The sequence below is a fragment of the Candoia aspera genome, chromosome 7, assembly GCF_035149785.1.
Source record: "Candoia aspera isolate rCanAsp1 chromosome 7, rCanAsp1.hap2, whole genome shotgun sequence".
NCBI classification, from domain to species: Eukaryota; Metazoa; Chordata; class Lepidosauria; order Squamata; family Boidae; genus Candoia; species Candoia aspera.
In genome coordinates, this window is record NC_086159.1 from 11,377,322 (window position 1) to 11,401,646 (window position 24,325).

General features: G+C 42.3%; 1 protein-coding gene across 1 annotated transcript in view; it reads right to left on the reverse strand.

Annotated features, from left to right (window-relative positions):
• The window catches only part of PDE3A (phosphodiesterase 3A), a 270,781-nt gene that overhangs the window by 4,223 nt on the left and 242,233 nt on the right, over positions 1-24,325 (reverse strand). The window contains exons 7-14 of the mRNA XM_063308497.1: positions 21,754-21,839; positions 21,414-21,583; positions 12,207-12,344; positions 7,886-7,997; positions 6,763-6,876; positions 4,720-4,919; positions 3,271-3,474; positions 1,808-1,963 (exon numbers count right to left, since the gene is read on the reverse strand). Of these exons, the coding sequence (XP_063164567.1) occupies positions 1,808-1,963; positions 3,271-3,474; positions 4,720-4,919; positions 6,763-6,876; positions 7,886-7,997; positions 12,207-12,344; positions 21,414-21,583; positions 21,754-21,839 (1,180 nt within the window). The remainder of the gene's footprint in view (positions 1-1,807; positions 1,964-3,270; positions 3,475-4,719; positions 4,920-6,762; positions 6,877-7,885; positions 7,998-12,206; positions 12,345-21,413; positions 21,584-21,753; positions 21,840-24,325) is intronic.

The following is a 24,325-nucleotide window of genomic DNA, read 5'->3' on the forward strand; positions in this document are numbered from 1 at the left end:
TGTTTTAGTTTTAACCTTGGTTAGAGGCTTTTTTATTTCTGTGATTTGGTATGTCCAGCAACCTTGTTTAGTTAGCTTATAGTTAAGTATATTATATAGACCCAGAAAACAGGTTAACTCAGGAATCAGGTGATAAACTGAACAGTCTTTTTGTCTGGTCCATCCCATCGGTCAGTTTATGAACACAGAAAATGGATTAATTCAGCAAATAATTAAGGAGGGCTGTGTGAATGGAACAACTGTCTTGTGTAGCCATAATTATTCCTTTGGAATAAAAGTCTGAACTGTTGAAGGTTGTTCAGGGAGCTACTTTTGATTACAAAGAAGGAAGCCAGTCTAAAAAAGAAATGGACATTAAGCAGAGCAAAGAATCCATTAAAGGTAGTCCTCGACTTATGATCACAATTGGGACTGGAATTTCTGTCACTAACTGGTGCGGTCGAAAAGTGTGACGGCACGTGACCACATTGCTTAGCGACTGCACTCCCGGCACTCCCCATTGCCATTGTTAACCAAATTCCACCGGTTGTTGGCTGAGGACCCACCCCAATCCAAGCCATCTTGTGCTTCGTCCCTCAAAGTACAAGCCCCAAGCCTTGGTTCTTCCAAGATGAGGGACTGCCTCCCCTTCAACTCCCCCCAACTGCCTATTCCCCATCTCTGCCCTTTTGGCCACTCTGCACCCTGCCTTGTGGGGCGGCAAGTGGCCCCAGAACTGCGTGGCTCTGGGGCTGCTTGCCTCACTGCGGCTTAGGAGCTTTTGGGCACACCGTGGCTCTGGAGCTGCAAGAAGCCCCTCAGCCACAGCGCAGAGTGAAGCTGCAGCTGCCCCCTGGAAGCCTCAGCCACCCCAGCCCAGTCCCAGCCAGGGTCCCACTCGCCACACTGGGCTCCGAGGCCCTTGCCACCCTGTGATCCACCATCCCAGCTGATCTTCGCTGTCTTCTTGCTCCTGTTGCTGATGAGGCATGCCTGGGCTGGCCCCTCACGAGGCAGCTGTTGGCCACGTGAGGACATCTTCTCCAGGTCTTGTGATGAAACCGCTGTTCGCGACCTAGGCAAGACAGCCTTGTGCGGCCAGCAGCTGCCTCACAAAGAGCCAGGCTGGGCATGCTTGGTCAGCAGCAGGAGCAAGAAGATGGTGAAGGTCAGCTAGGGCGGCAGGAGCCGCAGAGTGCAGGGGGCCAATAGGACATAGATGGGGGGGAGATAGGCAGGTGGGGGGAGTCAAAGTGCCCCTGTGGTCTGCCAAGCACCCAAATCTTGATCAAGTGACCGTGGGGATGCAGCAATGGTTGTAACTTTGGGGACTGGTCGTAACTTCGAACGGTCACTGAATGAATGACTGTAGGTTGAGGACTACCTATATATGATCAGGGTATGTAGTGGATGAGCAGTTTCTGAAGAAAGCTAAGTCATGCTTGCATACCTGTTGGAATATTCTGTTATCTAACTGGGCTGGCAACAAGGTTTTAAAATGCTGACAGCCAACTCTGTTCATTTTAGCATGTCTCCTGAAAATAATTTGTTTCTGTTATGACCAACAGCTTTTAAGAAAGGTGGGTTTTGTTTTGTTTTTTTGCATTTTACAGCTTTGAAACACAGAAATGCAGAAGTAAAACATCTGATTATTTAGAAGAATGGATTAAGAGAGGCTGGAAATAATTTGCCTTTGTTATGGTGAACGGTCCAGAAGAAAGTTCTTGCTGTTCTCCAAGCTTGGAAAATAAAGTCTAGAACTAAAATGATGGGCATTATTCAAAAGACTGAATAAAAAAAGTTGTTCACAGCAATTGTGTCTTCTCACCTGTTCGTAAAATTCATTGACAATGCCCTCTGTCCACTGTAGATGTAATTCTTTGCATTTGGCTGGGCCATTGATATCGGCCAGTTTGATGCACATCTGACAAACCAATAATCGGTCGTTCTCGTTTGTCCAATCAATGCCCACATCGTCATTCACCTGGCAGATAACATGTTATCAGAGTGAAGTATTTGAGATTGTTGCTACCAAGCATAATACAAGGCAATTCCAAAGGTGGACGTGATATACGCCGCACAGGAACCCTTTCCTCTGTAGGGATTATTACTTGGGTGTACTATGTATTTCTTTGGTTTATCTCTATCCTGGTTTATCACTACCATCTTCTAAGACTTCTATTTTTTTGACTTCTCTATCTAGCCTGTAGCCCTGGGAATTCCTGGTCTCCCCCCACCTGCCCCATACATGCACTAATCAGGTCTGACTCTGCTTAAGTTCTCATATACTCTGTATCAGTCACACTTCTTCAGCTCCTTTATAGAATAGGATCGTCCTGGCACTTGACATCATTCTTTTATCTCCTATCTTCTTGGTTGCAGCTCATTTCTGACAAGACTTGGTGGAAGAGAGAATGCTCTGTCAACCAAGGAATTTAAGACTGCTGTGCTGGAGAAAGGCTAGCTCCTGGGCTTCAAAGCCCCAACATCTGTCCACCACAGTAGTTGGATTTGAACAACTTTCTCATTTTTAACCAAGAATTTATTTGTTCTTCCCTCCATCGTGTAACTTTTCCTTCTCACGCACTTCTGAAAGTATGGCGACACCTCTGTCTGAATGTGATATTAAATGCATCGTTCCCAAACATTTAAGTTCACCTCCCCTCAAAACATTAACAGCAAATTCATCCCCCAATTTTCTTCAGGACTGCAAATTCAAGGTGATTGAGTTCGTCATAGTTTTGTAGGATCAGAGAGGACCTTGGAGGTCTTCTACTGCATCCCCTTGCCGAGGGCAGGAACCTTGAGATCATCCCAAATAGCTTGAAAACCTCCAGTGACAGAGCATCCAAGACTCCAGAAGGCAGGCTGCTCCACTGCTTAAGAGTTCTCACAGTCAATCAATTCCTCCTTCTTTTGAGTTTGGATCTCCCTTTGTAAAGCTCCCACCCATTGGGTCTTGCCTTGCTCCCAAGCATTACAGAGAATACATCCACACCCAATTTCTTTGAGTATTGGAAGACTATTCTCATGGCCTTCCCTTCTTTAGACTAAACATACTGAGTTGTTATTACCATTCTTCATAGGATTTAGCCTCCAAGCTGCTCACCCTCTTAGTTGCTCTCCTCCGTGCTCTTCTTTACTAGTGTGAGTAGCTTAGTTCCAGATTACTATTCCTGCAACATCACATGATTAAGCCATGCCATTTATCCAATATTCTCTCCTTTGCTGATTTTCTAGGTCCTTCATATAAAGATTTGAACCTTAGTAAGACACAGGGATTGAGTTTACCTTGGCGTTGAATTTAGCTACAAAATCAAAGTGCTTCTTCAGATCAGTGGCCAAAATGGCCTCAATGACAAGGAATCGGAAGTGCTTGAACTCCACATGATCAAGATGGACTAAGAAGTTGTATTCTGGCCTGGACATGAAAAGGTTCCATGCAGCAGCAGCATGATGGTTCTCCAGAACAGAACGGTCATTATACAGGACAGCCTAGACAGAGAGATGGAGAGAGTATTTGTTTCCAAAGGATCTGAGAGATGGCAGGACTGCTGTAACTAAATAAATGATATGCATTCCCCAAATTAACCACATTTGCATGAAAGGGAATTTGCTTTAAAACTTATTTTAAAAAGGAACAAAATGTTGGCAAAACTCTCCAGGGTGGACAATAGTGATTGCGTGCTTATTTAATGACGAGGCCAAGGCTTGCGTGTGAACATCCTGTCTTGTACTGAACAATAGTCTCTTTAGTGGTCTGCAAGTTCCTGGCTTCCCATATTTCTATTAAATCCCAGAGGAAACCACCAGGGTTTGTTCTAGAATTTTAAAGGCTTTTAAAGTTATCTGTGTCATATATTGTAAGTATTTCTGTAAGCTGTCTAGCTATTAGAATGGTTGGCATATCAATACCTAAGCAAACATACACACGAACACCTCCCATAGTGCAACTGTGGAGGGAATCCTGCCTCTGAAAAATGGTTAGACAGTTTCTCCTTCCCTTAGAGAAATCACCCACTCAATTTCCCTGTCCAAAAAGTGGGTGGAGAATCTAGTCCCAAGAAAGTAGCACAGATGGCTTTACTAAGAGCTACATACAGGCAGTCCTCACTTAACTACGGTGATTGGGACCAGCAACTCCATCGCTAAACAACGTGGTTGTAAAGCACGATGTCAAGTGACCATGCCACTTAGTGGCGGCAGTTCTGGCACTTCTGGTTGCCTCCATTAAGCGAATCCCACATGGTCGTTAAGCAAAGATGTCACAAGGTCACCATTTGCAACCTCCTGCTGACTTCCCATTGACTTTGCTTGTGGGAAGCCGGCAGGGAAGGTTGCAAATGCCGATCATGTGACCACAGTATGCTGCGATGTCATAATTGCGAGCCAGTCACCAACCGTCCAAATCATGATCACATGACCGTGGGGACACTGAAACGGCTGCAACTATGAGGACCAGTCCAGTCCCACTCGTTCAGCAGGGTTGTAATTTTGAACGGTCCCTGAATGAGTGGTTGTTAAGTGAGAACTACCTGTACATGATTGGTGAACTCCATCTAATTTTCTGAATTATTAATTGTATATAACAGTTAAGCTACTCCACAGATCTGATGAAGTGAGCAGCTCACAAAAGCTTATGCCTTATAATAAAATTTGTTAGTCTGGCAAAGTGCAACCAGGCTCTTTCTGATTTTTAGTCGTATAAGCCTGGGGTTCCCTTAATCCTGCCCAACTTACCTGAGGAGCACTGGTTGCCACCAAGAAGGCATTGGTCCTCCCAGGATGATCATAGTCATGCATGGCAGCCGCTACATAGAGGGCCATCAGTTCAAGTGATGGGATGTTGCCAGCCAAGCACCCATAACTGTCATCTGTTGGCATGTAGGTTTTTGACAACACGTATCCCAGGTGGCCGTGAGTGATCCCACTATCTGAATCTGGGCAGAAAACCAGGTCATTCAGTGAGTGTTCCTTACAGAGGCAATAATTCTGTGTTGTTTTGGGCTCACTAGCCTTGCTTAATTAAGCATACCATTTTACAAGGGGTCTAGTCAGAGACATCTCTAGAATTATGACAAAATGGCTCCTTCTATCACCATCACCAAGGAGACGCACCTGTGTAAACACCTGAATGACCTGCAGCTTGACCTACTGAATATATATGATTCTCGACTGCAAGGCTGGACCAGCAATGATTTATATGAATTGATCTGAGCTCGTGGAGCACCTAATGTGGTCAAAAACAATTCCTGATAGTTCCAACCAACATGGTACATGGAGAGAATGCGGGGAGCATCCTCAGCAATATTTGAAGGACCATGTGTTTCCAGCTCCTGTGACAGAACCTAAATGAGAGTTCTACATGTTCTACTGGCTTGAGGTCAACAGCATGGGCTTTGTGCAGCAAATTGTGGACTGGGCGCCACACCTAGGTAAGGCCAGGAGCCAAATGGGAAGCCTTTTAAGGAGTGAAACGTGTGTCCTTAAAAGTTCTGTACCTCCCCCAAAGACTTTTGGCCCTGTTTGCTATAGGGAGCTCCGTAGGGTTTCAAAAGGAGTGTTCGGTGAGCTGCCTGCTCTGGGAAACTCATCTGAATATACAGCCACTATAGAAAGGTCACAGCTACCATCCCAACTCTTGTGCAAGTGGAATCTCTCTTAATATTCATTCTTGATGTTGGGTCATATACACTCCTGGCATGCAAACAAAATATCCAGTGGAGAGGGACTAGCATTGAACACTGGAACTGTATATCTGCCCATGTAAAATGCAGAATGACAACGTGACTGTAGTGGGATGGCCTGAACACAGCAAAACACTGGCTCAGACAAATACCACCCCCTTGCTCCACATACAGTGTACCTTCATAGCCATGCCGCTCGTGTAATAAGAAGCAGGAAAGAATAAATCAAAGAAGCTAAAGGTGTAAGCTAAGAAAAGGAAACACAGCCGAATCTAGTTCACCCCACCACTGTTCATAGTAACTTTCTATCCCGGAACATGATGCCTGCTTCCTGTAGGTCTGCTTCATACACTGCCTTTTATTCTTTAGCTTCCTAAACTACATTTTTTTAAAAATCCGTTCAATCATGTCCGACTCTTAGAGACTGCCTGGATAAGTCCCTGCAGTTTTCTTGGCAAGATTTTTCAGAAGTGGTTTGCCATTGCCTCCTTCCTAGGGCTGAGAGAAAGTGACTGGCCTAAGATCCCCCAGCTGGCTTTGTGCCTGAGGTAGGACTAGAACTCACAGTCTCCTGGTTTGCAGCCTGATGCCTTAATCCCTACACCAAACTGGCTCGTGCACCACATACCCAGCTTAATTATTTAAACAATTTATATGGCCGCCCAACTCATGCGACCATGGTTCTGGGCAGTGTGCATCAATAAAATGAAAAGAAAACTCAAATCAGAATTAATTGTTATGTATGTTGGCTTCCACAGTAGCCTTCAGATTAGAGATCTTGGCTTGTGTAGAATAGCGTGAGAAAGCTTGGGATAAAGCTGGGCTTTGGCTGTACTTGTGGAAGACTAATCAAAATGTGCCCAAACTGACCAGCACTATCCGTACTCTTACCAGGGAATGCTGCGTGTGTCGTGGGTATGATTAAGCCCAGTAACCTAATCTACATTTTCTCTATCTCATTACAAAAAGGTTACCCTACATGAAAGCATTACGCATACACAACATTTCTAGTAATCCACACCAACAAAACAACAGCAACAACAACACTGCACTAAGGAATTAGGTTCAGGGTAGCCAGACGTTCTCCTAACATTACCTGAATCACTGGCTGACCCATGGTCATTAATCATAGTTGGCAGGCCTGGAATGGGCTGGGATGAAAGGTACCAGACAGCATGGAGGACATCAGTGGCATGAATCCTGTTATGATCTGTTTGAAAAGAGACAAGTTAGTTGCATTGTACTCAGAGGGTGGGTTGGGGGTAATAGCACCATCTATTGGCCACAGATGAGAATGTATGCTTATTCCTGACTCCCATCTCTGAGAACCAAAGTCTACTGCTGATGTACATAGCAAGATTAAAATTTATCTACGGTGTTCTAACACTGGAGTGCTCCACAGCACCGATTGTCTTTTGGGATGCAGTTCAGGAGACACAAAAACTGTGGTCTGTTCAACAGAGTTCAGCAACTGTTTGTTGATTAAAACATTCAGAAAAAATTTTCTCATACTTGAACTATGGCTTTATTTTATTTTTTTATCTGTTCAATCATGTCCAATTCTCAGAGACTGCCTGGAGAAATCCCTGCAATTTTCTTGGCAAAGTTTTTCAGAAGTGATTTGCCATTGGCTCCTTCCTAGGGCTGAGAGAAAGTGGCTGGCCCAAGGTCACCAGCTGGCTTTGTGCCTAAGGCGGAACTAGAACTCACAGTTTCCTGTTTCTAGCCTGATGGCTTAACCACTACATCAAACTGGCTCTCTTGGGTTTATTTAGTTCTTTTCTTATATATACATTTTACTGGGTTTGCTGTTTTACTCACTTTTAGTTACTTGGTTTCCTTGGTTATGTCCTTATGAAACATATATTGATAGATAAATGATTATGTGAATTTCAAGGTTTAAGTTTAAATAAAGGGCACTTATTTTTTTTAAAAAAAATCATAACTGCCATCTGCTGAGACTTTTAGAAAATAGATGAAGACATTCTTATTCAAAAAGGTGAGTTTTCACTGATGAATTACTGAAATAGCCCTCTTTTTAATTGGATTATTTTTAAAATGTTATTGTACTATGCACTGCATAGATTTCTTTTTAATAATATCCAATGGTTTTATTTTTTAAAACCTTTTTGGAAGTAATCTGCTATGGACACTGAAGAAAAAAGTGGGTGATATGATTAAAAAGTAAAAGAATCAGCCATGAATGCCATCATACTTACAAGGTATCTCTCGATATCCACACTCTAAGGCATGGAAATAGTTCATAAACTCTCGCATAGGAATTTTAAAAGTTTCAAAGAGGCCCATGTCCTCAAAGAGCCTGTAGGATACCTGGAAAATAAAATAAAGCAGAAGGAACCATAATTCTTAGAACTTGGGCTGGCTATCTTTGGTATGTGAATCTAGATCTTCAGAATATCTCCAAGCTTAAACCAGCCTTGCTCCATTGAGGAACAGTTATTTGCTCTGCCTTCAATCTATAAAGGTTCTGGTGGGAACTTTGTACAATTTAGGGAAGAAGAACCAATGGTTGGAATTATATACAGAACATAGGTAACTCCACCCACTTTGGGTTCTAGGCCTGCCCCCTGCTGGAATATTTGAGATAAAAATGGTTAATAGCCGAGTGACCTTTGCTGGAGCTGGCCAGAGGCACAACGCACTGAGCCATTATGTCTTGGCTTTGTTTTTAGAAGGTATACAGTAATGCACCAACCTAGCTACTGTGATTTGTAAAGCTGGCTTGATAACAGGAAGGACAACTTGTGGCTGCTAGTGACCTACACACCTTAATCAATTCGCCTCTCTTGAGTTGCCCAGAATCTTATCCCCAGATCTCACACAATCTCCCATGAGGATCTTGCCATCTTGTGCCTTCTTGTCTGAGATCTCATTCAGGAATACAAATATCCCACCAGGTGCGGTGATCTTGTAATTTTTGAGCTATTGTATGGTTTGTTTGTTTGTTTTTAAAATAATGTTGGTGTTCTGCAGATGCTGCCTAAGAGCTGACTTCTTGATTAAGGTTTTTGGCTTCCTCCCAGTGAAACAAATTTCCCAGGGAACTGTGCTGAACAAGTCATCCTTCTCTTCTAGAACAGAAAGGTCCACTGCGTACCCTTCCTAAGCTATCTTTAGTTCTCTTGTCGACAAGGTCAGGGAAGTTAACGGTGCTTATCTCTTCAGTCTGGCTACAAATCATTACCAAGTTCTTATTTGCAGCTACCACCTCCCAGAATTTCATTCCAACAGGTTTTCCTAGAATCTATCCCCCTGGCCGAAAAGCTGCTGTTTTCTTTTTTGAGAGAGGGAGCAGAGAAAGTTACCTTTAATTTTAAATGATGTCTGGCTTTAATCTTTCCAGTGGCAACCTTCTATTCTGTCCCCTCCTTTCTCAACAAAACTTGTTATATCCCTCTGGGGGCATTATTAGGCTAACAGCGAGTGAAAATTAAGGCATTATCTAAGGACACGGCTTGCTATAAAGCAGAATGTAGCTAGAGTTTACTCTTCCTACTCACCATTTCTGTATGGAGTGTGCATAAAAAAAATTTCTTTTGGCACATTGGTCTGTGCTAGAGCCAAAAGCTTCCCATGGTATTGGGTGGGCTACTTTCTTTTCAAAAGAGATTCTGAACCCCTGTTTTAGAAGGAGTCTGGTAGCAGCTTTTCCGACTAACAAATTTAAGTTGGAAAAATTTTAGCACCTTTTAATAAAATGTGTTAGTCAGAAAAGGTGCTACCAGACTCCTGCTGACTTTTTCCCACCATAGACTAACATCACTCTTCTTCTACAGCATTAACCTCTGGACCTTTACAAGATACACACTTTGTCTCTCAAACATCCCAGACAGGGCACGTTGCCACGGTCTAATGAAGGCCAAAGTTCCTAGATGGAGGGAGAGAAATAGGATACTATGGTTCTTTCTTCCTTTCCATAAATTTCAGTGTGGGAATCGTATATTTAATTCATTTCATTCATTTCTTTCACCCTCTTCCCAGCACGAATTAGGAAGGCAAATTCAACTGCAGAATAAGGAGTCATTAAAAGCCCTAGCGGATTTTGCGTTGCGACACTTTAAGGAGCTGGTGGATGTACCAGGTAGTCCTCTCTTAACTACCCTAATTGGGACTGGCAACTCCATCGCTAAGCACAGCGGTCACTAAGTGGGAAATCACGTGACCACGGCTGTGCTTTCTGGCTGGAAAGAGACAAGACTAGCCAGTTTCACACTTTCGGCTTTTGCTTGCCTCCTAACCACTCTGTCCCCCTTTGGAATGCCTGAGTGCCTACTTACTGTCTTGTACACATTGAAAGCAATGCAATTGCACAGGCAGCCCAAGGCTGGGAGCCATGGGCACACCATGCAAACAGCTTACTCTCTTAAAATCCCTTTCTCTCCAACCTTTCCACTCTGGGGAAGGGGGTGGCAGGGAAGCAAGAGATTTCTGTAAGCAATCTCTCCTTTGCCCGACTCCTTCCCGCTGCCAGTGCAATCGCATTGCTTTCGATGTGTAGAACAGCAAACAGCTTGCTCTCTTGAAATCTCTTCCTCTCCAATTTCTCTGCTCTGCTGGGGGGAGGAAGGATAGCCCTTTTGTGATTATTTCATAGTTATTTTTGAACTTATTTTGCTTAATTTTTTGTATTGTGCTGCTTTTACATTATTTATTGTGGTGAGCCCAGAGTTGGGAGACATCCAAATTGAATAAACAAACAAACAAACAAATAAAAAAGATAATGCTGCTTGCCAAGCTACTTCTCATGTTTAACAAACCTAAACAGCCTTGCTGATTCCCTATCCCTTCCTTCATTTTGTTCATTCTTTCATTCCAATCCCATTTCCTTTGTAGAACTAATTGAGATTAGCCAGCAGTTTTGGAAGTTGTAGTTAGCTCCCAACGATAGTGGCTGAGTTCACAGATGCAAGAATGCTGTTTGGAATTGGAATGATGGGTGAACAGTTCCCCCCGCCCCCCAGGGCACACAGGTCCTTCCAAAATTTCCCCCAATAGTAATTTTTAATGAGGCAGGATTGAAAAGGATTAAACACACATGGAATAATCATAGAAATTTATCTATGTTCCTTTATTTAATTTTAATTGCATTTCATTTTGAATGAAGCCAAATTCATTTTTGTCCTGGCCCTGCCCTTTCTAGAGCATGGGTATATTCAAGGAGAGATGCAGGTCCTTGACCTCACTAATGCCTGAACACCTCTGTCTCATGGTTAGTACTATGTATGAACTAGGGTAACAAACTAGGGTTTTAAAGCCGGGTGTACCATTATGTAGGAATACAGCCGATGTGTAACCTTGTTTAGAAGAAGACCTCATGCTTTGAATTAACTGGGGTTCATTTAAAAAAGAAAAAGTGTAGAATCTGCAAATGGTACATATTTAGGGGTTGAATCCCAATGAAATTAAGTTTGGGCTCCCCACAAAAATCCAGATGGCCATTCGATAGCAGCACCGAGTTAGAATTTTCTGTATTTCTTTACTGCCTTGTAATGGTTCAGTCAACTTGCAGCTGAGAGCCCTAATTAAGCCTGCCTTCAGGCTTATTGCAATCAATGGGACAACTTAGTTATGATGAACTTAAGATCCAGTGGAACTAATTCAGGAGTAACTTAGAAGCCAGTTCTAGATAGTTTAGTCTAGAACAGGGCTTCTCAACCAGGGTTCTGTGGAAGCCTGGGGTTCCATGAGAGGTCACTAGGCGTTCCCTAGTGAATTGCTTGAACTATTTCAAATTTGAGCAACTTCACATTATAAAGGTAAATTTCATTATTTTTAGTTTAAGAACCCTGTTAATGCATATATACAGGCCTACCCATGAAACGAATACAACAATTTTATAACTTCTGGCCTATCTTTGAGCCTGAATGTGCAGGGGTTCCCCAAGGTCTGAAAAATATTTCAAGGGTTCCTCCAGGGTCAAAAGGTTGAAAAAGACTGGTCTAGAAAAAAAGTTTTATTAAGAGGAAACCATTGTCACAGAGACACTAACTGTAATACGCTACCAGGATTTTATCCCCTTAAATGGATCTAATTCTTCTGTTTGGGTAGCACTGATTTCCCAATCATGCATGGGATGGCTTTCTTTTTCTAACATATAGCAACAGAAACTTTTGCACTTGAGTTCATATATATGGCTCAGCTAGGATTTTTAATCATGGCTTATCAGACAAGCCACAATGGCTGGGTTCGCACAGATCAGAAAGCCGTAATCTTTGATTCCCAAATCATGCTAGAACTTTTCAGGAAGGAGGAGGAGGAGGAGGAGGAATTTGAAGAGGAGGAGGAAGACGAGAAAGACGATGACAATGGCTGGGTTTGCACAAATCAGAAAGCTGTAATCTTTGATTCCCACATCATGCTAGAACTTTCAGAGAAGAAGAAAAAGAAAGAAATTGCTTTATTCAAATAGCTGTGGATTAGAATCTGTGGTCTACTTCCCACCCCCACTCCCGCTCCATAAGCACGCATTAGAAAAAGCAGAACTCTGGGGTGAACCCTACAGAACACCCTCTTTCTTACCTGACTTAAAATCCGACCACATCTCTTGCCAGTCTTGTCTACCAAATCAAAGATCGGGAAATTCCAACTGTTTAGTTGCTCCATTAGCGGGTCCAAATTGTCCATTATTAGAGGCTCGGGGGCAAGGATAGGCTTGTCCTATAACAAATACCAACAGACACACCCCAAATGTTAAAAAAACCCCACACACTACAGATCGTAGGTTTCTTGGATATTTCAGTGTTCTAATCCCAAAGCTTCTATCTTGTATTAGAGATATGGCAGGAACTATACAATATATGCAGGATCTAGGAAAGTTGTCACCCTCTTCCCAATCAATTAAATAAACCCTTCCTAACCTGTGCTCCAAGCTGTCAAGAAATTGTAGGAGAGAACCAGATGGGGAAAGTTAAAATTAAACAAATTACAACTTATGAAAAAAGCAACTTTTGCCAAAAAGAAAGTGGACCAAAATGTTGATCCAGCTCTCAAAAATCTTCAGGGTACCATTCCTAAAGTGTGGTTTAATCTCATCTTACAAACCAAGATGTGAAAGCAAGATCTGATTTGAATGAGATATAGTGCCAGGCTATAATTATTTCTAATAATGAATAACTAAAATGAATCTGACACTTTCTCAAATTTAATGTGAGAAGATCTAGTGGCTGCATTTGCACAAAGTGCAAATTTTAGTTAAGGTTTGGTTTTGATTTTTGGTTTTTAATGAGTTAAGACGATGGTGTAAACTCAGTCCATTTATTTGGTTTATGATCTAATGCACTGCCATTTATGCAAGTACAGCCCTAAGTAGAAATTACAATTATAGCACCTTGTTGAAATTACAGAGATTTGATCTTGGAAGTTGTAATGATTCCCAGAGTTAATTCCTATGAAAAAGAGAAAGTGTTTTCCAGATGTTTTGGATTTAAACTCATAGCCAGTATGGCAAATGCTCAGGAATTACGGGAACTGTAGTTCAAAATATCTGCAGGGCACCCGGTTGACTATTCCTTTCCTATGGGGTCTGACAGATACTATGCTAGTCATCTCCTTCTCCTTCTTCTGTTTTGGAAGTTTGCTTATTTGAAACAGTATCAACCCATACAATTATCCTCCCTTTGATTTTGCTGCTGCATCAAAATGTAGTATAAACAGTACTGTTGAATGACAGTGTCAAAAGACCCAAACGTAGTAGTCTTTTGGACCTGAAAAAGGTTCAGAAGTCTAGCATGTTCCTTCTCTCTGCTCTCTTTGGAAGGTGAAGGAGAATGTAATTATTGTTGAAATCCTCAAATGAAGAATGAAACATCTGCATCAAAATTCTAAGAGTGCATTGGGTTTTCCCCCTTTACCATAGAAAAAACACGGAGAAGGAAGTGGTGGTGGTGAGTTCTCTCTTAAAGCAAGTTATGATATGTTGTTTCAGCAGATGGTACCAAGATCAAACTATCAGGTTACCATATGGCATAGGGACTATTGGATAGTTGGTGAAGCTACACTCCTCAGAGAGAACCCACTGTCAATCCCCAGAGATTTTCAGCCATACGGTTCTTTGGTGTCAGTGTCTTATCCCTTGACTTTTTTAAGCGTTAAGGAACACTAATTTGGTTCCACAAAAGAAGACAATTGACTAGGAAAGGGGAAATGTTGTGAAGAAGAGAGCCATAGAAACCAAACTGCCCAAAGAAACTTGGAACCAGCACCTCCCTACATATCTGGATAAAAAAGGAGAACAGCTTGTTGGTCTTGAGAAGACCTTGGAGTGGTAGTGCTAAGCAGAAGATGTTCTGGCCTTGCAGACTGTTGTTGGAACACCATCTATGGAGGAGTTTTATGTTCACAAGTTGGGCAAAGCCAAGAGGTCTTGCTCAGTTAGAAAGAAAAACAGCAGCTGGCAGAACCAACCTGGGATAAGAGTTATTGCTGCTGTGGCAGTGGCTGTTATTGTTATTCTTCTGAATTCAAATTGGGTTCAGAGACAATGTCTATATACTGAATTCCCAAGATCCCTTGGGAGTCCTGCAGACCTTAAGTGTGTCCCCCAGAAGTCTCCCAATTCTCCAAATGATCATCTTCAATGTCAAAGGGAAGAGGAACAATTATGAAACACTGGAGGACAGAGGATGCAACCACACATTTCAAATCCCAAATGATTCACAATCAGAGCACCCTACTCTGAGGGCAAAACAGAGTTGTTGTTGTTTTAGCTTCATATGAATTGTTCTGACTTTCTCAAATTCTTCTCATGTTCTTCTCACTGGAAGTGTTTCAAGCTCCAAACACTTCTAGAATGGGCAGAACAGTACTGGAAGGTTTGGGGTAAGCTGGGAACTGCTGTTTCAAACTCAAAATGGAGTGTCTGATATGTTTCAAATTCAAAATGTTTTGCGCACCATGATCGGTGAGTAGTCAAACGGATATGTAATGTTATATAACATGCTTAGATATAGCATGGCAGACTGTCTTCAGGCTCTGGGAAGATGACTGGAGGTTCAGACAATGAATTTCATTGAGCCTCTCTGTAGCAGAGAATTCATTTTGAATCTGTCTCAAGAGATCATCAAGAATTGACCACAAAGATAAACTCACTGCTAGAGCTTTTCACCGTTAACATCACCCCATGAAAACTGTCGTCTTCATGGAGTGTATTGGCAGAATTATAAGAAAACTAGCACATTTCGCCATCATTGGCACTGATGCCCAATTAGCCAGTTCTTGTGGTTGAACATGTTTGAAGAAGCAAAGAAAATCCACAGCAGTTTTCTATACTGAATCCTGTATATGGCTGATTGTCCATATTTCCTACGGCCTATCAGTTGATGCCACGTACAAACTTGATTCAAATCAGGCTGCTGGCTGTCAAATTTGTTATTGTGAAACACTGGAAAATTAAAATGCATTTCCCGTTAGACTGATGGCCTTTGAAAACGTAGGGAATAGCTGTGGCTGACACAGAAATGAGCTTTGAACAACCTATAACAAAGGGTATCTCCCCCCAATCTGCTCTCCATTTATTTTTTTGTGTTTATTCATTTAGTCGCTTCCGACTCTTCGTGACTTCATGGACCAGCCCACGCCAGAGCTTCCTGTTGGTCGTCAACACCCCCAGCTCCCCCAGGGACGAGTACGTCACCTCTAGAATATCATCCATCCACCTTGCCCTTGGTCGGCCCCTCTTCCTTTTGCCCTCCACTCTCCCTAGCATCAGCATCTTCTCCAGGGTGTCCTGTCTTCTCATTATGTGGCCAAAGTATTTCAGTTTTGCCTTTAATATCATTCCCTCAAGTGAGCAGTCTGGCTTGATTTCCTGGAGGATGGACTGGTTTGATCTTCTTGCAGTCCAAGGCACTCGCAGAATTTTCCTCCAACACCACAGTTCAAAAGCATCGATCTTCCTTCTCTCAGCCTTCCTTATGGTCCAGGTCTTGCAGCCATATGTTACTACGGGGAACACCATTGCTTTAACTATGCGGGCCTTTGTTGTCAGTGTGATGTCTCTGCTCTTAACTATTTTATCGAGATTTGTCATTGCTCTTCTCCCAAGGATTAAGCATCTTCTGATTTCCTGTCTCTTGTCCTTCCTATTCTCTTGTCTTCTTCCACTTCCATGCACTACTTGTTTAAAAATAATTCCTTATCTCTTCTGGCTAACCTCTGGAATTTTGCATTTAATTGGGCATCTCTCCCCCTATCACTGTTGCCTTTTGCTTTCCTTCTTTCTTGGGCTACTTCTAGTGTCTCAGCAGACAGCCATTTTGCCTTCTTGGTTTTCTCTTTCTTTGGGATGTATTTTGTTGCCGCCTCCTGAACAATGTTGCGAACTTCTGTCCAGAGTTCTTCCGGGACCCTATCTACTAAGTCCAGTCCCTTAAATTGATTCTTCACCTCCACCGCATATTCCTTAGGAATATTAGTGAGCTCATATCTAGCTGATCTGTGGGTCTTCCCTAATCTCTTTAGTCTGATCCTAAATTGTGCAATAAGAAGTTCGTGATCGGAACTACAGTCAGCTCCAGGTCTTGTTTTTACCGACTGTATAGATGTCCGCCACTTTTGGCTGCAAAGGATGTAGTCAATCTGATTTCGGTGTTGTCCATCTGGTGAAGTCCATGTATAAAGCCGTCTCTTAGGTTGTTGGAAGAGAGTGTTTGTTATGCAGAGTGAGTTGTCTTGGCAGAATTCTATCAGTCTATGTCCTGCTTCGTTTTGTTCTCCCAGGCCATGCTTACCTGTAATTGCAGGTGTCATTTGACTGCCCACCTTAGCATTCCAGTCTCCCGTGATGAAAATAATATCTCTTTTAGGCGTGTTGTCCAGTAGGTGCTGCAGATCCTCATAGAACTGCTCTACTTCAGCTTCTTCAGCATCTGTGGTTGGGGATATATTTGGATCACTGTGATCTTAGATGGCTTGCCCTGAATTCGAATTGAGATCATTCTATCGTTTTTTGGATTGTATCCAAGCACTGCTTTAGCCACTTGACTATTAATTATGAAGGCTACTCCATTTCTTCTGTGGTCCTCTTGTCCACAGTAGTAGATCTGGTGGTCATTTGATGTCAAGTGGCCCATTCCAGTCCATTTCAGTTCACTGATGCCCAAAATGTCTATCTTTAATCTTGACATCTCACCAATAACCACATCCAATTTGCCCTGGCTCATAGATCTTACATTCCAGGTTCCAATGGTGTGTTGATCCTTAGAACATCGGATTTGCCGTTCACCACCAGCACCGTCGGCCTCTAGCCGTCCTTTCGGCTTTGAGCTAGCTGCGTCATCACATCTGGGGCTAGTTGAACTCATCCTCTGTTCCTCCCCAGTAGCATTTTGACCATCTTCCGACCTGGGGGTCTCATCTTCCGATGGTATACCGACATATCTCTGGTTGTACTGATCCATTGAGTTTTCACGGCAAGAATACTGGGGTGGGTTGCCATTACCTTCCCCAGGGATCGCATTTAGTCTGACCTCTCTGTCATGACCTTCCCGTCTTGGGTGGCCCTTCACGGTTTAGCTCGTGGCATCATTGAGGTGCTCAAGCTCCAGCACCACGACAAGGTAACGATCCTTTGCTGAAGCTCTATTTATTAGCTATGCTAAAAATATTTTTTTCCTAATAGATTATCTGTGTCTATACCAGTGTCATTCTGGACAGAAATATTGAGTACAGATGTTTATGATGTTTGTACTTGTCTTTAATTGAAAGAATTTTTATCCTTTCCTCTTTCCTTCAGTTGTTTCTGTTTTTCTCATTGGCTTATTTATCTTTAATGGAAAATATGTGGGGAATGTTGGGATTTTGGTGTTTATTAGGGCGGGTCTTCTTGAAAGCATTTCATTATCAAACTAGGTGGCACATGGCTGTGAGGCTTACTGGCTTTTTATACATGGCAGCTTGTCACACTTAACTTGATCAGAGTTGTTATAGTGTGTGTGTGCATGTTTCTGATCCGCCTGCTGGTTAAATTGGCTGTGTTACTTCACCTTAGATCTGTGTTTCTCAACCTTGGCGGCTTTAAGATGTGTGGACTTCAACTCCCAGAATGCCCCAGCCAGCTGGGGCATTCTGGGAGTTGAAGTCCACACATCTTAAAGCCGCCAAGGTTGAGAAACACTATCTTAGATTGTTGTGTTGTTTTTTCCCCTTAGATACGTATTGATCGTTGGGTGTGTGTGAAGGAAGAAGTGCTGTTCATTTCCTTCTTCGGCCTTTTTTCATAGCAAAGGCAGTTTGCTAACCAAAGGTTTCCAAGGAGAAAACCAAGCTCAGTGAACATCAAGTTCCTAACGTTATTTATCTTTTGAATTCTGTAACTCAGAAGATAAATAATCAATCTCTACTTTCCCCCCAAATGGCCAACTTGGAGTCTTGCACCATTCCTGGGAGTTTATTAGCGATGAGCTAAATGTGGATATTTATGAGCTTAATTTAGGCCACCTGGGGACTCTTGAGCGATTGTTCATGACTGTTTTAAATTATCTCAATCTTCCATCTTTCAAACTATTTTTCTTCATTTCTGTGGTTGGCCTGTATGGATATTGCTTAGAATATTTCTTTTTGTCTTTATTTCTAATTCTTCCAGACCACAATATCTCACAATATCCTGGCAGTTTACAGCATAAAAAACAATAAAACACAGTAATAGTAAATAAAGCAATTAAAACAAGTTAAATATTAATCCTCATAGGTGCTCGGTCCCAAAGGCTATCTATGTATCTCTGCAACGGTGCCAATCTAAATAGCTAACTGGGATGTGTCTTATTTTTATCCTGTACTTTGGCTGATCTCAAAAAACTAAGCAGGCTCAGACCTCATTAGCAGATGGATGGGAGACCACAAGGAAATACCAAGGCTCCAGGAACATCATCCCCCCTAAAGTGAGGTTAGCCCCAACCCTTATGGCCTTTTGAAAAGCCCTCAAAATGTGGTTTTTTTCCATCAGGCATGGTGATCCCCTGGCAGCAGAGAGTCCATGCATTGGTTGCACCACGTATGACATCTTAATTAACCCTCGTGCAATCTTGTTTTTACCTATGTTAATTATTTAATTGTTTTAATATTAAGTTTTAACAGTTGGTTTTATAGTACGCTGCTCAGAGTCACCTTCTGTGAGATGGGTGGCCATATAAACTTGATAGATAAATAAATAAAAAAATAAAAATCCATCTGCAAGGAAGACATGGGTAAATTACTCATCAACCACTGCTCAGAAAACTAGATGGAAGTATGCATGAAGCCGGACATGTAAAAAAGCCAAAACAAAAAACAAAAAAAATTGGATGCAAATACATTCAATAATTCAGAAGATTTTAAAGGTTAAAGCAGAACTGAAACCAGAGACTTTTCTTTTGGGACTAATGGACAGGCAATTAGAAAAAAGCCATGGAACTTTGTTTTTATACTGTATATGACAACTGCTGAGCTGCTGAGCTTGCCGATCGGAAGGTCAGCGGTTCGAATCCGCCTGATGGGGTGAGCTCCTGTTGCTAGTCCCAGCTCCTGCCAACCTAGCAGTTCGAAAACATGCAAATGTGAGTAGATTAATGGGTACCGCTTCGGCAGGCAGGTAACAGCGTTCCGTGTCGTCATGCCGGCCACATGACCACGGAACTGTCTACGGACAAACGCCGGCTCTTCGGCTTTGAAACGGAGATGAGCACCGCCCCCTAGAGTTGGACACGACTGGACTTAATGTCAAGGGAAACCTTTACCTTTACCTTTACTATGACAACTGCAGCAAGACTATTATATGCTCACAAGTGGAAAGGTTTGGCCCTCCCCACAATGGAGGAATGGCTGGTGAAGATGATGGGACTTGGGGATATGGCTAAATTAACTTCTTTGATTAGAGAAAAAAACAGTATCTACATTTATGGCTGACTGGAAACTCCTTAGTCCTTTTGCGTGAAAAAGAAAAAAAATGCACTTATGATTTGTGGTTTTGATGATTAGGGAAAAAACTGGATAATAGAAAAAAGTGAACTTTTTTTGTAACCATAGAGCAAGAGTTACTTTTGTAACAGTACGTATATTTGCTGATAAATATACATACTATTATATTATTATCTTACACTATTATCTTATATATTTATAAGATAAATAAGCCAATGAGAAATGTATTTCATTCTCTCTTTCTGCACTTTTTCTTTCTTTTTTCTGTCTTTGCTCCTTTTACTCTTTATTAGTTTGTGTTAGTTTTTACGTTCCTTGTAAAACTTTTAATAAAATTTATATATATATGAATATAAAAAAGGAAGTATGCATGAAGTTATCAGGAGCCAAGCTGGACTTTACCATAGTTGTCAAAAGGAAACGAGGCATGGGATGGTGCTTACCCTGTGACCTTGGAGGACAGAGGGAAGAGATGCTGCCTAAGCACTATCAGATAAATGGAAAAGGAGTCCATGAGAGGGTAGCGGTCTAAAGAAGAAACTTAGGAAAGACCCACCCTGACCACTCAAGCGATATATATGGAGGGCGGGAGATTTGTACTTTCAGACTTACAAGATTCTGTCAATGTAGCCTTACAATAAAGAAGAATTCGCTCATCTAGTTGGGTTTCCTGTCTGGTGTACCTGGAAGGCTGACACACTGTTAGCAAAACAGGTGAGGTGAGTATCAAAATATGCTGATGTTCAAGACTTCAGATGCCACATTTTCTCCTTTTAGCCCCAAGTCCTCATACTCATCAGTCAACACTCAGAAGCCCCTGAGTGTTTGCCCATCTTCAGTATTTGCCTCAAATATTTCAACCTTCCCATCCCAAGGTTCCTCACTCCAAAACATGATCTCTGGTTCTCCCAAGCCTGAAGACAATTGAGTGGTCTTATGAGTAGATCAGAAGAGAGCTTCAAGGAACCCAGACTGCAGGCTGCCATCATAGGAAGCTTGTTTATAACTTTTGATACAGATTGTTGAGCTCTGTACTGTCTCCCACGATGGCTAGGAGAACAAATGTGGACGCTTGATTATTTAGAAATGGTTTATTCTACCACCAATTAATGAGGTTTTTATGGTTTAGCAACACATTTTCCTTTTCCTGCTCAGATGAGCTGTTTTTTAACCAGACCTCCGCAAATGGAATTTTGGAATTTACTGGGAGCATGTGGTATACAAATAAGATAAACACAGAACATGTGTTGAAACCTCAGATTGTGCTTTACAAACAAAAAAAAAACAAAAAAAACAATGGACCTAATTTTTGCAAGTGATGATTTCGGAACTCTACAGCCCTTTCTGGCTAACCAACTTTCCTAGAAGGCATAAGCTTATATAAGCTGCAGCAAACTTTATCAGATGCATGGAGTCGCTAAACTGATACAGGATTTAAATTGGGCTGAGGTTGGGGGGAACAGAGGGGAAAACAGGTTGGTTATGCGGATGCAGGTTATATGTGAGACCGATTCCAAGTATCGTACCAGTTGTGTTAAAAACCTGTTGTGTTAGCTGAGGCTTTCAGAAATAGCCTGAAGCCTTTTCAGCAATCTCTCAAGTTTCCTTTATTCCAAAATGGCTACTTTGAGACCTGTATTGGACTCTCCTGGGAGGTTGTAATGCTCTGATATTACTTTGTCCTTGTGTGAATCCGGATGTCGAACTTGCATACCAGACTCCTAATTTTTGGCTACCACAGGTTAAAACAGCTCTCCTCCAAAATGTCTACAGCCCCTCCTAAGTTTCTCAGGTACATTGGTAAGGCCCCATTATGTTCAACAGTGAATGAGATACCTCCACAGGCAGCAAAGGATGCAAGAGGATTGTCTCGGGGGCATACGTCCTGCAGAGCGGGCCCGCCTGTGTTTGCTCCTTGGCACAGTCTGTCTCGTCCTCATTCTGCACAGTGTCACTGCTATCGCTGTTATTGGTCTCATAGTCGGAAGTGGCCTGTGCAGGATCATCTAAAATGGAAACCCAACTGCCTGTTACTGCTACGAGAACCCAGCTGAGAACGAAAACGGTTCCCTTGAACCACCCAAAGCTGATCACTCAGCAATTCCATTAAAAAAAAAAAAAACAGAGCCCACCCAATCCCACGCTTTATCTTCAGGAGCAGTAGATGCCTACTTACCTGTCCTGGTCAAGGTATGCGCCGCACCGTCATTCCTATCCAACGTTCCTTCTCTGGAGTCTGTTTGGCTGTAAGGTCTGCCGCAGCTGGAGAACAGATGGAACGAAAGAAATTGGGTCAAACAGATGGAGAAGCAGCAAATGGATAGAAGGTGGTCTATTACAAGCATTAACTGATGTAACTGGACTCTTCTTTTCCTGATTCCCATATGCAAACAGATTGCTTGATTAATGCTCACTCAATGAGAATAGTAGGGTCTATGCATTTATCTCTTCCCACAACTGGGGACAGGCTGGTCAGCCAAGCAATCCATAAATCTGTTCTCATGTCCTCATTAGCCTGCATTGTTTTTCATGTAGAAAACCACATTTTTTTTTCCACACACATACTTTGCCTAACATCTGGATTTTATACCCATTTACTGTATCTATGTTGACAAGTACTGTCTAACATACACACTAGTGTGCAACTGTTCCCAATGTACTCATTTTTGAATGCTGCTTTTAGACTAATGGTATTGCAAAATTGAGAAAATGCTTGAACCAAAGGATAATTGTTCCAATCTGCCTCTTTAGACTGAATTAAATCAGATTACTTCAAAACGCGGAGCAAATGGAATTCTTTTCTAATCCCTGTATGCAACACGTAATTCATATATAACAGAGGTGGAAACGTTTTTGCAGTCAGGGGCCACACTTTTTAAAAAAAACACTTAGCTTCCAAGAGTTGTAGATGATGTAAATGTGGTGGTAATAGTGTACGTACACACACCCACACACAAATACACAGAGCTGCTGATGGAGTGGCAAGGAGAAAGAAAGGAACAGTGAGTAGCAAATATGAAAGACAGAATTGTTTTAAAAGTGAAAGCAGTCCTTGAATCACAAAGAACAATTTCATTATGAAACCCACCAGCAGGAAAACATTCAACACCATTTCTTGTCAATTGGACAAGGGATAAGACTTGTTTTATTACACTAGCATATATACTAACTAGCTATATATCTTTATGCAATAAAGATTTTTAAAAATCATTAAGGTGCTGTTAAGACTTGTTTTGGTTTGCTCTTTAAGCCTAGCAAAGTTTAACATGCTTATTTGCTTTGTGCCTTGTAGAAATCGTGGGGCTGAATTTCTGCCGCCAAATGTTGGTGTCCAAAGCTGGGGGGGTTCTGAGGTTGCAAAAAAAAAAAAAAGGATTAGAGGCCATATGTGATCTATAATTTATAATCGTTCACTCTGATAAATTCATCAAAGATTGAACATTCAAGGGCTAAATGAAATCTCCCAGTTTTGCAGAAGTGTAAATAGTCGCCAAAGTTTATCTCAGCAGGAATCAATAGAAAGTGAGGAATAATGTCTTCAACTGGTTCCAGAGTTGTATCTGGCAGATCAGAATGGGAAAGGATTTCTAATTTAGGTAGACTGTGATCTGGCCTCAAAGGGCTCTTGTTTTGTTGTTGTTTATTCCTTTAGTCGCTTCCGACTCTTCGTGACTTCATGGACCAGCCCATGCCAGAGCTTCCTGTCAGTCGTCAACACCCCCAGCTCCCCCAGGGACGAGTACGTCACCTCTAGAATATCATCCATCCACCTTGCCCTTGGTCGGCCCCTCTTCCTTTTGCCCTCCACTCTCATCAGCATCTTCTCCAGGGTGTCCTGTCTTCTCATGATGTGGCCAAAGTATTTCAGTTTTGCCTTTAATATCATTCCCTCAAGTGAGCAGTCTGGCTTTATTTCCTGGAGGATGGACTGGTTTGATCTTCTTGCAGTCCAAGGCACTCGCAGAATTTTCCTCCAACACCACAGCTCAAAAGCTTCGATCTTCCTTCTCTCAGCCTTCCTTATGGTCCAGCTCTTGCAGCCATATGTTACTACGGGGCACACCATTGCTTTAACTATGCGGGCCTTTGTTGTCAGTGTGATGTCTCTGCTCTTAACTATTTTATCGAGATTGGTCATTGCTCTTCTCCCAAGGATTAAGCGTCTTCTGATTTCCTGACTGTTTACTTTCTTACAAAAGTCATCATGTGATGATCATCCAGTGTTCTTCATCAACTGGTGAGCATAGAGTGAAACAGGCTAAGGGGAAAGTAATGTAATTACTTTGGATTACCGCAATGCCCTCTACATGGGGCTGCCCTTGAAGAGCATTTGGAAGCTTCAACTAGTACAGAATGTGGCTGCATGGGTAATAAATGGTGTCAGCTATTCGACACCTGTAACACCACTACTACACGAGCTGCATTGGTTGCTGGAGTGCTTCTCGGTGCAATTCAAGGTGTGGTTGTCACCTTTAAAGCCCTGCATGGCTTCGGACCAGGCTACCTAAGGGAACATCTTCTCCCAGTTGTTTCTACCTGTCCAATTCGGTCTGGTAGGTTGGGCATGCTCCGGGTCCCATCAGCCAAGGAATGGCGGTGGGCGGGGACTAGGAGGCTGCCTTCTCTGCTGGAGCACCTGCCCTCTGGAATATCCTCCCTTCTGTCATGAGTGAGGATGGCGAGCAGGGGGCTCCCATCCAGGCTGTAAAGCGCATGCGTAGTACTGAGGAATTAGGTGGCCATTCAAA